General features: G+C 41.1%; 1 protein-coding gene across 12 annotated transcripts in view; it reads left to right on the top strand.

Annotated features, from left to right (window-relative positions):
- Positions 1 to 16,420, top strand: part of ptpn5 (protein tyrosine phosphatase non-receptor type 5) — a 245,750-nt gene that overhangs the window by 166,267 nt on the left and 63,063 nt on the right. For all 12 annotated transcript variants that reach the window (XM_072592038.1, XM_072592040.1, XM_072592036.1 and 9 more), the window contains 2 exons: positions 10,015 to 10,212; positions 16,065 to 16,178. In XM_072592038.1, coding sequence (XP_072448139.1) covers positions 10,045 to 10,212; positions 16,065 to 16,178 — 282 coding nt within the window. In that variant the 5' untranslated portion in view covers positions 10,015 to 10,044. The remainder of the gene's footprint in view (positions 1 to 10,014; positions 10,213 to 16,064; positions 16,179 to 16,420) is intronic.

The raw sequence follows: 16,420 nt of genomic DNA, 5'->3' as shown, positions 1-16,420 counted from the left end.
TGTTGTTTTAGAAACACCTGTAGATTCTTACACTATTATTCTTCTTTGTACCTTTTGTATCCATTCATCACCCAAATAGACAGAAGGGGACTATTCTTTAATAAACACAGAAAGTTCTAGAATTATCCAGCAGATTTGACCACATCAGTGGAGAAGGAAACAAAGTTCATGCTTTAAGGTCAATAATGTTTCATCTCTATCCACAGATGATCTGCTGAGTATTTCCAGCATTTTCAGTTTTTTCTTCAGACTACATTTCTCATTCCTTGAAGTTAACTTCCTTCATGGCATCACTTCTCTGTATTTCTGAAACCTTCCCAAGCCTACATCAACACCTTCTTCCCTAAACAATCTATTGCTGTCTTTTGTGTATTCCAACATTCTATGCCTCACCATTGAATGTTATGCTTGGTATGGTAGCATCATGAATACCATCGAGAGTGGTAATCCAAAGATAGGTGTGATAAAATTTTTTTCCTTTTTTTCTTTACACTCATAAGTCGTCAGGTGAAAAACTCTCTAATCTGATAAAAGTGAACAGCCAATCATTCATGATAACCTAAACATATGCAGGTACAAAGCTGAGCAGTGGAAGGAGGTGAAATATTTGCGTTTGGGGACAGTAGCACAATTTCAAAACATAATAGGGTACAAATATATAAATCAGGAATACCTGAAATCACTCAGCATCTCTCTTCAGGAAAATTCACTTCAGCTTAAAATGTTACCTCTGTTTCTCCCTCCACAGTTGCTGTCAGACCCATTAAGTATTTCCAGCATTTTCTATATTTATTTCAGATTACAAGCTTCTGTTGTATTTTGCTTTTACATACCACATATTATCAGCTAATAACCTTTTAATCACAGTATTAACATATTAAAATGCTTTAGCATATTTTTAGAAGCTACTGTGACACGAAAGTAGACGTTTAATTTTCAAGCTAAAATGGCAATTTTTGCCGAAGATGCAAGTTTCATTTTGTTGTGGCTTTATTTTTATTCTCTTGTGGGATGCGGGTGTCGCTGGCTGGACTGGCACTTATTGCCCATTCCGAATTGTTCTCAAGAGATTGGTGGTATGCTGCCATTTCAAAACTGCTGCAGTCCATGTACTGTGGGTAGACCTGCAATGCTGTTTGGATGTTAAACTAGAGACAATGAAGGAATGGCAAATATATTTTCAAGTCAGGATAGTGAGTGGCTTGGAGGGAACTTGCAGAGGGTGGTGTTCCCGTGCGTCTGCTGCCCTTGTCCTCCTAGTTGGAAGGCATTGTGAATTTTGAATGGGCTGTCTGAGGATCTTTGATGAATTCCTGCAATGTATCTTGTAGATAGTACACATTGCTGCTACTGAGTGTCAGTGGTGGAGGGAGTGGATGGTTGTGGATGCAGGTCCAATCAAGCGTGCTGCTTTGTCTTAGATGGTGTTAAGCTTCTTGAATGCTGTTGGAACTGTATTCATCCAGGCAGTTGGGGAATATTCCATCACACTCCTGACCTGCACCTTGCAGATGATGGACAGGTTTTGAGAGGTTGGGAGGCAAATCACTTGCAGTATTTCTAGCCTCTGCTCTTGTAACCATTGTGTATGTATGGTGAGTCCAGTTGAATTTCTGGTCAATGGTGAACCCCCAGGATATTGATAGTGGGGAATTCAGCACTGGCAATGTCATTGAATATCAAGTAGTGATGGTTAGATTGTCTCTAGTTGAACATTGTTATTCCCTGGCATTTGTGTGGCGTGAATGTTACTTGCAACTTTTTAGCCCACAGGGGGATATTGTCCAGGTCTTGCTGCATTTGGACATGGACTGCTTTAGTACCTGAGGAACTGCAAATGAAGTTTAAAATTGTGCAATCATCGGCAATAATCCTCACATCTGACCTTATGATGGAGGGAAGGTCATTGAAACAGCTGAAGATGGATTTAGATCACTATAGCCTGGAACTCCTCCAGAGACATTCTGAAGCTGAAATGTCTGACCTCCAATAACCACAGCCATTTTCCAAAGTGTCATGTGTGATTCCAACCAGGGGAGAGCTTTCTCTGAATTCCATTGACTGGAGATTTGCAAGCGTTCTAATGTCACACTCAATCAACATGGCTTTGCTTTCACAGTCTGGAATTCAACTCTTTTGTCCATGTTTGAACCAAGGGTGTAATGAGGCCAGGAGCTGGGTAGCCCTGACAGACCCCACACTGGTTGTCACTGAGCAGGTTATTGCTGAGCAGGTGCTGATAGATAGTGCTGTTGATGACAAATTCCATTACCTCTAAAACAATCAAACTTCTTCCTTTTGTTGTTTCACTTAAAATCGAAGCCATTAAGATTAAGCTTGTCAACAATTTAGTTTCATTCAAGCTTCTTGAAATGTGAGGCTATATCATTGGTAGTTAGGATGCTGCAGCTGCTGGTTTCAAACCAATGCCCAGTTGCAACTTGGCTAATACCAAATGCCATCTCAAGGAGCTTGTGGAAGTGCTGAATATTTGGAGGAGTTGACAGTCTTCCATACACTAATAACCATATGTTGAAGATTGCAAAAACCTTCCAGAGAATTACAAGAATTTTATTGTAAACCTAGAGTTTTGCAGATACATCACTTTCCACCTTTTCCCTTCTGGACCTTTCCATCGCGAAACCAAACAGTTCCTGGCATGTAGCTTAGCTTGTTTGTCTTTCTGTATTAGGAGACCAAACACAAAATTAACCAGTCTCTTTGTGAATAAATTACAAACCACACACACTGCGCACAAGGGCTGGTGTAAACGTGACAAAAATCAGAAAGGCGGAAAAAGATGGGGTGCATTAAATCACAATGGTGTGGATGGTAAATATTGCCTACCTCAGCTCATGCTGTATCTCTCTATCCTTAAATGCTTGGAGTCTACTGGTGAACACTGCATGCTCCTTCTCCAGGGACTCCTAATGTGACTGTGGGCAGTTGGGAATTATGACCCCTCCATGACCTGGCCATGTCAGTGACCATTTGGGTGTTTTAAAAATGAAAATACAGTATTTCCTAAAACCAGGTAAGTCATTCATCCCCTCTTGGATGTCACTGAAGGATTGACTGAATAATCAGTCAAATAACCTTGAGGCCTGATAAGTCTCTTTCTCCTAGCTGCTGATCTCTGGGTGGGCAGACTTTGATGGAGATTGTCATATTCTCTTTGGTTAATACAGAAGAGTGAATTGTTCTTTATTTGTTCTTTTCTCTCTTTGTTTATTGATCAACTCCAAGATCTCTTCTCACTTCTTTAAAGATATTTCTCTAACCAACCTGTTCAGAGATGTTATTACACACTACTGGAGCAGGTGGGACTTAAACTCAAGTTCTCCCTTCTAAGAGGTAGAGACACTGCCACTGTGCAAACAAGAATCAAAATGACCGCAACAGGATTCAAACCTGCAATCTTCTGATAACATCATGATCCACAAAAAAGTCAAAAACCTTACCAATTAGGTCACATGACCACCAAAAATTGCAAGATACCTTTGAATTGATCTGTACAGATACACCTGTACACAGCTCTTGAGCAGACGGGACTTGAAGACATACCCACTGGTCCAAAGGTAGCAACACAAATGCCCCTTCATGTTTCTTTACAAACAAGAAGAACAATGAGCATCACCTGCTCCTAATCAACTCACTCTGAAGCTGTCCTGTTTGTCTGTAAGGGCTTTTGTGGTGCAGTGATAACGTCCCTACCTCTGAATCAGGAGGCTCAGATTCAGCTTTCACCTGCTCTAGAGATGTGTCATAACATCTCTGAACAGGTTGGTTGGATAATGTCTAAAATGCTGTTTGATCCTAGGTGTTATTTTAGTACAGGGATAATGTTCCTACCTCTGAGCCAGGAGGCCTAGGTTCAAGGTTCTAGCAACTTGAGGGATGCAGCATAGCATTCTTGAACAGGTCGATATTAAGGATATACTTTCTGTTTGAACCTTTGGAAAGGATTTACGTTTCTAATTCTGACAGATTACTGTCATTAAAATCTGCTGGTACTGGTGTTACACATGTGGAAGGCATTGCTTGTGACTGACTGCAAGAGTGAGAGGACATTTTGCTTTCAGTCATGGTTATTGTAGCAGGACATCTGAGTCTGCAGTACAAGAGGAAGATGTTGCACTTGCAGCAAGTATCAACTTAAGAAACATTAGCGTAAGTAGGCCATTCAGCCCATCAAACCTGCTGCACCATTCAGTAACACCATTGCTGATCTGATTGCAGCCTTAACTCAACTTTTCCACCAGTCCCCCATTATCCTTGACTCCTTCGTAGATCAGTTTTTAATAGTATTTCTCATTGTTTTAAATGAGAGATTTTTTTTATTCTCAATATGTCACCAGTTATAGATTCTCCCAGAAGGGGAAACCTTCTCTCAGTATCTATCCTGTTAATCCTCCTCAAAGCTGATTAAACAATATGCCTTTCATTGTTTGAAACTCCAAGAAGTAAAAGCCAAACTTGCTCAATTGCTCTTCAAAAAATAACTCCTTCAACACAAGATTTAACCTCATGAATCATCTCTCACCTTCTTCCATGCAAGTAAGATCTTCCTTTTAAGGAGACCGAAACTATACAGAGTAATCTGGGTGTGGTCTCACCAGTGTCCTGAACTGTTAGAACGAGGCATGCCTACCTTTATACTTCATTCTCTTGCTATAAAGACAACATTCCATCTTCCTTCCTAATTACCTGCTTTTTTTTGTGCTTTTTCTGATTGATGTACAAGGACATTCGGTCCATCTGGGCTGCAGCATTTTGCAGTACATCTCTCTCCACTTTAAATAATATTCCACTTTTTATTTCTCTTGCCAAGTAGATGACCTGATATTCCCACATTGTACTCCATCTGCCAAGTTTTTGCCCACACAGTTTATATATCTATAGAAAATACAGACAAAGCAGGAGAAAGAGGAGGAAGGTCTCTTTGCAGGATGCATCTGCAATTCAAAAGCCCACCATCTCTTTGATTCAGACCTACTGCAGGGGTGGGTACTACACTATTTGTGTCTGTGAAGGTGACTGGATCCTTCCAGGTTGGAACATGCAGTTATAGGTACAATTTTCCAGTCCATAGTCCATTTCTGCATCAGAGTTAATAGGAGTTCTGTTTGTCAGGATGGGTGACATTTTGTCTTCTCTCTGTATGGATAGAAGTAGGCAGAAGCATAAACATAAGGCTTTGTTTTGATAGTGGACCTCCCCATGTTCCAGGGTGCCACTCATAACTCCCATGGCTTTGTGGATGCTGAATTGCAATGATGAAGGGTAATGAAACCACAAAAGTTCTGACCTGTTCAGTGTGGAGTTGGTATGTGACATCACGCTGGTGAATGCCCACTGTCCTGGATGAGTTGGAGGGAAGAGGTAGGAGGCAGTTGGCACATCCACAATCTGCACAGGTTGTCTATTAGTCATCATACATCCAACTCCAGCTCCTGCAAGTAAAACCACAGATCCCTGTTGTTCAACAATCCCACAACCATTGAAGTGTTCTTGTTGCCTTTTTCAAGGAAACACAGTAAATAAGTACAAATGTAGGCCATTCTGCCCTTTGAGTCTGCTGCAGCATTCAATGTGATCCTCTGTCTCAACTCATACTCCCATTCTCTCCCCATACCTTTGACACCTTTAATTTCTAGAAAATCCAACTATATCTTTCTTAATAATATTCAGTGACTTGGCCTCCACAGCATTTGTTTTAGAGAAATGCACAGGTGCACTGCCCTCTGAGTGAACAGATTTCTCCTCCTCTCAGTCTGACATGGTTTACCCAATATCCTGAGACCATGGCTCCTGGTGCTGAACCCCAAAGCAGGCAGGAATATCATCCCTGGTTCATTTTATCCAGCACAGTCAGAATGTTATGTAACACGTCCCCTCTCATTCATTCTTTGAAGCACCAGTGAATACAAGCCTAGGTGACTATTCACTCCTCAGACAGCAATCTTTCATCCTCGGAATGTGTGAAGTCGAACTATATTCTCTCGGTGGTGGGTATGTCTTTTCTTAGTTAAGGAAGCTAAAGCTGCCCACATATTGGGCGAGAACATGCTATGGTGCTTTCGTAAGACTGAGTGGTCTGTGGTTAGCATGTTTCAAGACATGGGAACTCTACAGCTTAAGAAAGTGTAGGAGGAAGAGAAGCAGATGGAGAGGAACAAGCAGGCAGTGAGGGAATCTCCTGAGTGCATTTCTTGCAAACCATTCCTCAGCTTTGAAAACAGAGAGAATGACCGTTCCTCTGTGGAGACAAGCCAGAACCATGATCATGGCAGTGTGGATGGTCCAGCTGCTCATGGTAGGGAGGTAGGAAAAGGTATGGTCAGGCAAAAGTGATGGGGATTTATTAGTGAGGGGGAGCTGATTTGCTTTTCTGGCTGCAGACACAGGAAGAACATTCTAATGCTTGTGAGGATATCAAGGATTGTGATAACCTGCTGCATACTGCATAAATATCAAATGAACTTTTGATTGCAATTTTCATTCATGTTGCTAAGAATGTACAGGTTTCTGTTAACCGGTTAATTATATGTGCAACACAGCAAGTATAGCTTGTTGCAATCCCAGTTGATGACATTATTTGACAATTTAAATCGCAGAACAGGAACCTGACTTGATAGATCATGTTCTGAGTTGATTTGGTTTTGATGAAGGGGTTTCTCATTGAAACAAAAATAAGCAGGCAATGTTGCAGATTTTGTTTAACAGTAAAATGTTTCCCCTCTCACTCTAAACCTATGCCCTCTAGTTCTGGACTCCCCCACCCCAGGGAAAAGATTTTGTCTATTTACCCTATTCATGTGGGCGGTATGGTGGCATAGTGGTTAGCACTGTTGCCTCACAGCGCCAGAGACCGAGTTCAATTCCCGCCTCAGGCGACTCTCTGTGTGGAGTTTGTACATTCTCCCTGTGGGTTTGCTCTGGTTTCCTCCCACAATCCAAAAATGTGCAGGTTAGGTGAATTGGCCAGGCTAAATTGCCCGTAGTGTTAGGTAAAGGGGTAAATGTAGGGGAATGGGTCTGGGTGGGTTGTGCTTCGGCGGGTTGGTGTGGTCTTGTTGGGCTGAAGGGCCTGTTTCCACACTGCAAGTAATCTGTAATCAAGTTAATTTATAATTTTGTAAACCTCTATAAGTTCACCCCTTAGCCTCCGATGCTCCAGGGAAAACAGCCTCAGCCTGTTCAGCTTCTACTTATAGCTCAAATCCTCCAACCCTGTCAACATTCTGAACCCTTTCATGTTTCACAACATCTTTCCGATAGGAAGGAGACCAAAATTGCACGTAATAATCCAACAATGGCCTAACCAATGTCTTGTACAGCTACAACATGACCTCCCAACTCCTGTACTCAATAATCTGAGCAATAAAGGAAAGTATACCAAATGCCTTCTTCACTATCTTATCCACCTGCAACTCCACTTTCAAGGAGCTATGAACCCGCACTCCAAGGTCTGTTTGTTCAGCAACACTCCCTAGGACCTTACCGTTAAATGTATAAGATTTGCTTTCCCAAAATGCAGCACCTCACATTTATCTGAATCAAACTCCATCTGGCACTTCTCAGCCCATTGGCCCACCTGGTCAAGATCCTGTTGTAATCTGAGGTAACCCTCTTCGCTGTCCACTACACCTCCAATTTTGGTGTCATCTGCAAACTTACTAACTGTACCTCTTATGCTCGCATCCAAATCATTTATATAAATGATGAAAAGCAGAGAACCCAGCACTGATCCTTGTGGCACTCCACTGGTCACAGGCCTCCAGTCTGAAAAACAACCCACCATCACCCTCTATCTTCTACCTTTGAGCTAGTTAAGTTTTGTCTTGGTTTCTATTTAGAAAGTGATTAAATGAGAGGTACTGAACAGTCTGTGGTAACATAAACAGCTTGTGAGGTCTTGTTTTTTTTTAAGTTGGAACAATAGATGAAGTCTGATGAGTGTGGCCAGCTCTTACACTTCAGGATTCCTTTTTTTAGCTTTTAGATTCAGTAGAAGCTGCTGGAGTCATGAAGAAGTAGAAGCTATTTTTTCCCCTCTCTGTTACAGTTCAAACCTGGGGTTTCTCTCCCTACTGCTGGCATTGTATGTGAGAAAATCTGTCTTCTGAATTTGCCTTTTTGCCAAGGAGTGTGCTTATAGGATGTTACTATATCGGAATAGTTAATTAGTATAGTTGCTGTATCTATTATTCTATTAAGCTTTCCAGAAGAGTTAAGTTAGTCCAAGTTCCTCTTTCTTTTGTTATATTTTAACTGTTGTGTTGGAATAAAGTGTGTTTTGCTTAAATAATTTGGCTAATTGAGTTGCATTGGGAACATGGCACCTCACACAAATAAGAAACAGACAGGGTCTAGGCTACCTTCTGAAAATATTTTAAGGGGATCCAGTCTGTTCCATTACAGCATGATGTAGGAAAGTTGTATTGGAAGATTTTCTGTGTGAAGCACTTTAACATTTTAATATGATGGTGTCACTTGTTAGTTGTTCCAACATGGCCACACATTGGAAACATTTGAATTATAGAAAATTGTGTCAACTCTCTGGACAGGGCAATAATATTGGTGTGTGGTGGGAATGACTTTAAATGACACAATGTCAGTAACATAACTGGGTAGCTATTTCAGATAGCGAGGTATTGTGTAGACCTACTTTAGCCGTCTCTACAAGTTCACCACATTGTCCTTTTTGTTTCAGATCGTGCAATTGTTATTGATAGCACTCACCATTGTCATCCTTTCCATGAGGCTTGGCATTTTTTTTTAAGAATGCACTTTTTTCCTCCACTTTTATATGAGCTCAGTGAATCTATTAGTGTGTCACCCTGCCTTTACAATATATGTGACAATGCACCCATTCAAATTGCAGTTGGGGCTCTTTACATTAACAGTAACTGAGAATCCTGGTCTGAATGTTTTGTCAAGCTGCTGTATATCATAGAATCCATACAGTGTGGTAGCAGGCTATTCAGCCAATCAAGTCCACACTGACTCTCACCCACCCAGACCCACCCCATCCCTGTCACTCTGCATTTCCCTTGGCTAATCTACCTAGCCTGCACATCCCTGCATACCTTGGGCAACTTAGCATGGCCAAACCACCTGACCTGTACATCTTTGCACTGCAGGAGGAAACTAGAGCACCCGGAGGAAACACACACAGACATGGGCAGAATGTGTAAAGTCCACACAGATAGTCACCCGAAGGCGGAATCAAACCTGGGTCCCTGGCACTGTAAGGCAGCAGTGCTAACCACTGAGCCACTGTGCTGCTGTTAGAACAATAGCTGATAAATGATGTATGCAAATTTTGAGCATTTTGAGAAAATGGTCAAGTAAGTGCATCATTATGTCATTACATCACCCAATTACATTACATCATATAATTTCATTACGTCACCCAATTTATTCCAGATTTTTAGTTACCAATGTCGACACTTCTGATGGGCTATCTTGATTTACTATGGCTCTTTCCCTCATTCACTTTTTCCTGTACCCATCTCCTCTGGTGATATTTCTCATCCCTCTGCATGTTCACGATTCTCTGCATTTATGCAGTTCTTTCTTTCCCGGGGTCTGTTTGTTAACATCAGTTTTGTTTTGCTTCCTCTCCTGGTCTCTCTTTGCTTCTCTCGCTCTCTCTCTCTCTCTCTCTCTCTCACACATCATTTTTTTCACTGCATTTTGCCATCAATTCTGCCAGTCATTGGCTGCCTGCCTTCACCTTGTTGTAAAATTTTCCATTACTGCTCAACGGCGTACAGTGATTCGTCCTCCCACTCGTGTGTGGGTTCACTTTTTTTTCCAAAAGAAGCAGCAGCTCACAATGAATAAACCATGACTGTTGAATGCAGTCCTGCATCTGCCAGTAGGGATTAAGACACCACAATCAGCCGCATAGATCAAGCCTTTACATCGAGTGGGAAGAACAGCTGGTCACTCTGGATGTATCCTGATTAACTCTCACCTTCATCCTGCTCATGTTTATATTTGCAGGTCGCTTTGAGGCACTGGTAGGAACGAAGAATGATGGGAGCTCTGACACAATGCAGCCCACAGGGGGAAGAGGTGGCCAATCCAGAGAAATCCCAGAATTCTTTGCAGCTCAGCCAGGAGAATCGATGGGGTTGGATGAAGAGAGTGTGTCTGAGGGCAAGCTACAGTGTCCTCCTCTGTGTCCTGTCCCAGATCCTGGTAAGTCTTTGGGTAGGGATGCAAATCATCAAATGTATTGTCAAAACACTTGATGTCAAACATGACATCAGTCAAAGTGGTACTTCTGCTTTACATCTGTCCTAACCTATCCAATATCCATTATATGGTCCACTGAACAAAGGGATGGATATAAATGCAGTTAAAAGCATTAATGTTGGTTATGATCAAGTGATATCTTTTAGATTTATATGGAGGTTAGCTTCGTAGGGCATATCCACAATGTGCCATTGTTGCCTAATGACCTTTATGGAGACCAGAGTAGTAGATGCAAGCAACCTTAAGAGCAAAATATTGCTAGTCAGACAAAACTAAACATAAGAACATGGATTATTCATATGATAATAGTGCTGATAGTCACGGAGAATGATGTCTGTATATCACTGCAATAATTGTGAATGAAATAAATAATTGTTGGTTTAGTAGCATTCGGATTATTGCAATCACAGGTAACAAGGCAGTAATATCTCTAAAAGTATTGATAAGATAGTAAAAGCGCCAACGATACGCCCAATAAAGCAGAAATAACTGTGATAACCAATACGGATGGAAAATCAGAGAATAAGGCCGAAGTAGCTGGGTATTAAGTAAGCAGTCATCAGTTGCTGCAAACAGAGTATTGCACTTATTTGGGAATTTCAGAGAAAGAGGACAAATAAAAAACACTGCAAAAACAGAGGAAACTGACAGCATTGATCTGCACCCCCTTCTTGCTACATCATCGCAGTCAGCCAGTTTCTGCTTTCTGTTCACCTTCAATAATCCCTTGTCCAGAGGTTTGAAGCTAAGAGATTGCAATTACCCTCAGAATTGCTACAATGCAAACAAATCAATGTAAGAATGTAATAGATTTACCTCCCTCTCCTCAATCTTTTCTTCTTTTACAACTCTTCTTCAACTCTTTATATTTTTACCGCTTCTCCTGTTTAGTTTTGGACATACCCACTAGGAGTATGAGTAAGAGGTACATGGTGGTTTGCGATACCAGAATTACTGCCACCAGCACGTGGTAGGTGAGAAAGAGAATAAAGATCTAAAAGTCCCTTGGTAGGTGGTGTGCTCAGTTGGGAACAGTACTGTTAGCATGGTGAGGCTCAGTTGTGCTGTCTACGCTGCATGTAAAATGGCTGTTTCAAACAAATGGCATTGCTCCAGAATGGAGCCAGTGGTGTATTGGTACTTTCATTGGGCTAGCAATTCAGAATCTCAGGCTAATGGTGACCAAGTAACCAATGTCAATTGTTGTCGTGTCTCGTCTGGTTCACTAATGTCCTTTCTTTAGCAAGGAAGTCTGGCCAATGCGTGACTGCCTCTAGGTTATTAGGAAGGTGCAATAAATGCTGGTCCAACCAGTGATGCCCTTATCCAACTTCACTTAGATTGCAGTTAGCAGGTGTAGGAAATAGGAAGACTTCACCGTGGCATGGTACAATGATGCATTGAGCCTCTGAACTGAAACCAAGCATTTCCTAGCTTCATTCAGATCTGGGAGTAAATAAAAAGAAAGGTTAAATCCAACTCCTGCCTGCACACAACCATAGAGGAATGAGGTAAGTGCTAAGAATGAGGTGTGCTCAAAGTAACAGGTCAGCCAGCACCAGTGGAGAAAAACCTGAGTTAATATTTTAGTTGATGTGACCCTTTATTTCAGATTTACAACACCTGCAATACTTTGCTTTCAAGATGATATCGCCATCTTGCTCAGGGAATGTGCTCACTTGACTCATTTTCTGCTTCCAGTGTGTTATTTTCTGACTCTGAATCTATGCCCAGTTCTCTCATAGTATGGGATGGATGTGTTTCCCAATGCTGAGTGTGGAGAGGATCAATTCAGAGGCAAAGCAATTTGCTCCCAGATCTGAATGAAGCCAGGAAGTGCTTGGTTTCAGTTCAGAGGCTCGATGCATCATTGTACCATGCCACGGTGAAGTCTTCCTATTTCCTACACCTGCTAACTGCAATCTAAGTGAAGTTGGACATCTAGTCCTGGGAGCCCCATTCTGAAATGCATTAAAATGGTTTCCAGTTATCCTTTAATATCAGCAACCCTCCCTCCCCCCTCGAGAAAAAAGGGGCTATGGTGCCTGGGCAAATCATATTGTGTGGGGATCTCCCTCGGTCATCGCAAATCACATTGTGCACAATGATCTCCCCTTGTGTGGCTCTCCAGCTTTTCCTTCGATTCTCTGAATGAAGGACTCTGAATCTGCAGGTTGAACTTTGCTGTGATTACCATTCACCACTGTTTATGGGCCCAGCTGGGACCCAGGGTTTTCGTCCCAATTTGTTCTACTTTAGTGATATTTCTGTCTGCCCAGATTTATTGACAAAGTAATATTCAGATTAGATAGAGGGAGACTGGTGATGTACTTGGATTTTCCAAATCATTTGATAAGTACTAAATCAGAGGTGTAGTGGTATCTGAGATAACAGCACATGGGATGGAAGGAAACATACGAGAACAGATAAAGGGTTGGTTAGCTAACAGGAATTGGAGTGAAGTTAAATTGGTCTTTTTAGAGTTGACAGACTTTAACAGGTAGAGCCCAATACACATCAAAGGTGGGTCTTCAACTAATATATCACTGATTTGAATGAAGGGTCTGAATTAATGTTAGCTAAAATTGCTGATGACACCAAGGTAGGTGGGAAAGTAACTTCTTAAGTGGAGACAGTGTCTGCAAAGGGACATAGATGGGTTAAATGATGGGCAAAAGACTTGGGAGAAGGAGTGTAATATGAGTAAATGTAAACTGTCCATTTTGGCAGTAAGAATAACAAAAACAATATTCTATTTAAATCTAAAGACATTGCAGAAATCAGTGGTATATAGTGATTTGGTGGGGGTCTTGATACATGAATTATATGAAGTTAGTAAGCAGGTACATCAACAGACTTAGGAAGGCAAATAGAATGTATTTTTTATTGAAAGAGGAATGGGGCATAAAAGTGAAGAAGTTTTATCACAGCTGCATTGGCGAAACCACATCTGGAGCACTGTGTACAGTTTTGGTTATTTGAAAAAGATATTGCTTTCGAAGCAGTCCCAAGAATGTTCACTTGACTCTCTTTCCTGGGATGAAGGGTTTATCTTATGAAGAGAGGTTCGGTAGGTTAGGCCAATTTCCATTGGAGTTTCAAAGAATGCAAAGTGATCTTACTGAAACATATAATCTCTTGAGACTTGATAGGATACCAGGAGGACTTTTTCTCTCGCCGGGGAGACTAAAAACAAGGGACATAGTTTCTGAATAAGATGTCTCCCTTCCAACAAAACTGAGAAGTTCTTTCCCTCAAAGGCTCATTAGAATATTGAGTTTTCTTCTCCAGAAGGCTGTGTCTTTTAAATTTTATTCAGGCCAAATTGAGTTACATAGAACTTTGATGGACAAGGGAATCACATGTTATGAGGTATAGACAGGAAAGTGGAGCTAAGGCCACAGTCAGTTCAACCATGCTCTTATTGGATGTTGGGGCACGCCAGAAAGGCCAAATAGTCCACTCCTGCTCCACGCCCTATGACCTTGGACTTTGTTGTTTGTATCACTCAGAAAGTAAGTACCTAAAGCAGCCAAGCCGTGAAAAAGACTTAACATGTATGTGAGATGTAATTTCTCATATAATACTCCTTTGAAAAGTAATCTAATGTTGCACGCATCATAAAGGTGGCCCCAGTCAGTCTTTACATGTCTCAATTAGTTTGATTCTAGCTCTTTATTTGTGCAGTTGTTTCTTTGCTGCCACCAATTCCGTAAAACATTCTAGACATTGTAAGCTGGATTCTGGTTGCGACATTCATTGCTGGAATTTACCAGAGTCCAGTCAACAAAACCATTTGTGTTTTTATAGAGCCTTTAGTATAGTGAAAATGATCCAAAGGAAGGATTTTAACATCCAAAATTTGGCATTGGATCATTATAAGGACATATTGGGCTAAATGACATAAACTTCTTCAAAGAGAAAGGTTTCAACATTTTCTTTTGAAGGAGGACAGAGAGAAAGAGAGGTTTAGGGAAGCAATTTAAGTTGCTGAAGGATGGCCATATTAGTGATTGAGATCAGGGATTGAGGCATTACTAGAACAGGAGATAGACTGAGTGATGAGAGAACAGAACTTGGTGTGAGTTAGGACACAGGCAGCAGAGTTTTGATGACCTTGGGTTTATAGGGAGGGAAGATAAGTGGCCAGATGGGAGAACATTGGAACAGTCAAATCTGGAGATAATGAAGGTCTGAGTGAACGACTCAGCAGCAGCTGAGCTGAGACAAGGGAGCAGTCAGACAGAGAGACAGACTGAAGAGTGATCTCTCCAGATAAGATTTTAATTCTCATATCACAAGATTTTCAGACAAGGTCTGAATTAAATATTACACTGTGGAATCAGAACTAGATTCCGCCCCTCCAGACATGAGCTTTATGCCTCTGTAGCTGAAAAGGATGAAAAAGAAATCACAGTAACGATTCATTAAAGGCTGTGAATGGAACAGCTGTGAGGTTACTGAGCAGTTAGTCATTATAACAGAGCAATAGGCTGATTAAAGTTACCCTTGTTGCATGTATGCACAACTCTGGAAATTTTAAAGCTGAGAAATGCCACTGATAGGCAGATGGGAATCCTGATAAACTGTTTGCAAACTTTGCTGACAATGATCATTCTGTGTATTAATTAGTGACACAAGACTCTTAAGTATGTAGCGTTCCTTAACCAGAGAACTGCAAATTAAGATTCCTCTGGTAGAAAAGCAGATCAATTAACAAAGGATAAACTGAAATTCAAGGCTGATTCATTTTTGGTGTGTGAAACCCAGTAACACAGTAGGAGCATTCACCTACTGAGCTGTGAAACAATTTCACTCTATTCCACAATGAATTGACAATAAAAGTAATGTAGTAATCAGAAAAAGACATGCATCCTATCCCGCTGATTTGACCTGGCTTTCTCACCATCCAGTTCCTATTTTCTGGCTCAATCTGACCATTTCTTACTTTTTTTTTACCCTAGACAGATCTTCCTTCCAATTTACTATTGAATGTTTTAAATATGTCCATTGCTGCATTGATTGATTTGTATGTTCTAACTTAGCAATTAAATATGAGTAAGTTGTTCCTTACAAAATGTTGAATTCTTTGTTTGCAAGTTGACTGCCTTTTCAAAATGGAAACCCTAAGTCAACATCAAGCATTCATTGAGCAGATTCAATACATCTCAAGGTTGTAGAGTTACATTGGTGCTACATGTATTTTAGGAATGCAGATGGGACCAAATAGAAGGAGCCTCATTCTGGATAGAGTTCATGCTGTACCTGCCCTGGAGTGCCTATTGAGATTGATTGCCATGGGGATCAAAGATTACAGGGAGAAAGTGGGTAAATGGGGTTGAAACGCCTATCAGCGATGATTGAATGGCAGAGCAGACTCGATAGGCTGAATGGCCTAATTTCTGCTCCTATGTCTTATGGTCTGAAGCTTTCTCAATTCTGCCTGAACCCCAAGCTGAGAAGCCTGCCATTCACTGCATCAGTGTGACATTTTCCCTTCTTGCAAGTCAAGCAAATTAGAATTTATCCAAGTCAAGTTACCATTTTGCTCTAAACTAAAGTGAGTTTCTGAGAAAATTTTTAAAATGATAGGATATGTTGTGATTGCACAAATCCATCAAGTCAAAAGTGCCTTGTGATGTTCCATTATGTTAAAGGCACTATATAAATAGTTTGTAGCTCATTTAAACGTTATTGTCATTGTTCTACCAATTTTAATAATTTCTATATGCATTGATTCTGTATAACACAGGAAATAATTATCTCCCATGAATGGTCTGATTTCTCCGCTGCAGGTCCTTTGGGTTGTGTATCTATGCCAAGGTTATGGCGTGGTTGCCTCTGGACAGAAAGTCCTCAGCCTCTTGCAACACCTACTGATGCCTGCAACTGCTTTCCCAGATACCAAGGTATGAGAAATGTCACCATGGAGGTTAGCAGATGCTTGTCAATGAAGGTTGCACGTGTTATGTGGCTAAGTCAGCAAACAATGGGAAATTTGGAGAAATAATCCATCACAAGGATGTGAACCTGCCCATTTGCTGTGATTGTGTCTGCTGCTACTATCATCCAAGAAGTGGATGCGACATTGATGGATGTAGAGGCTCCCTTGGCTGCTATGGTTGCTTTATTTTGCATTCTTCCCACACGC

This window comes from Chiloscyllium punctatum, chromosome 22 (genome assembly GCF_047496795.1).
Source record: "Chiloscyllium punctatum isolate Juve2018m chromosome 22, sChiPun1.3, whole genome shotgun sequence".
NCBI lineage: Eukaryota > Metazoa > Chordata > Chondrichthyes > Orectolobiformes > Hemiscylliidae > Chiloscyllium > Chiloscyllium punctatum.
The sequence above is the reverse complement of the archived record's forward strand: the minus strand, read 5'-3'. Positions and strand labels throughout refer to the sequence as shown.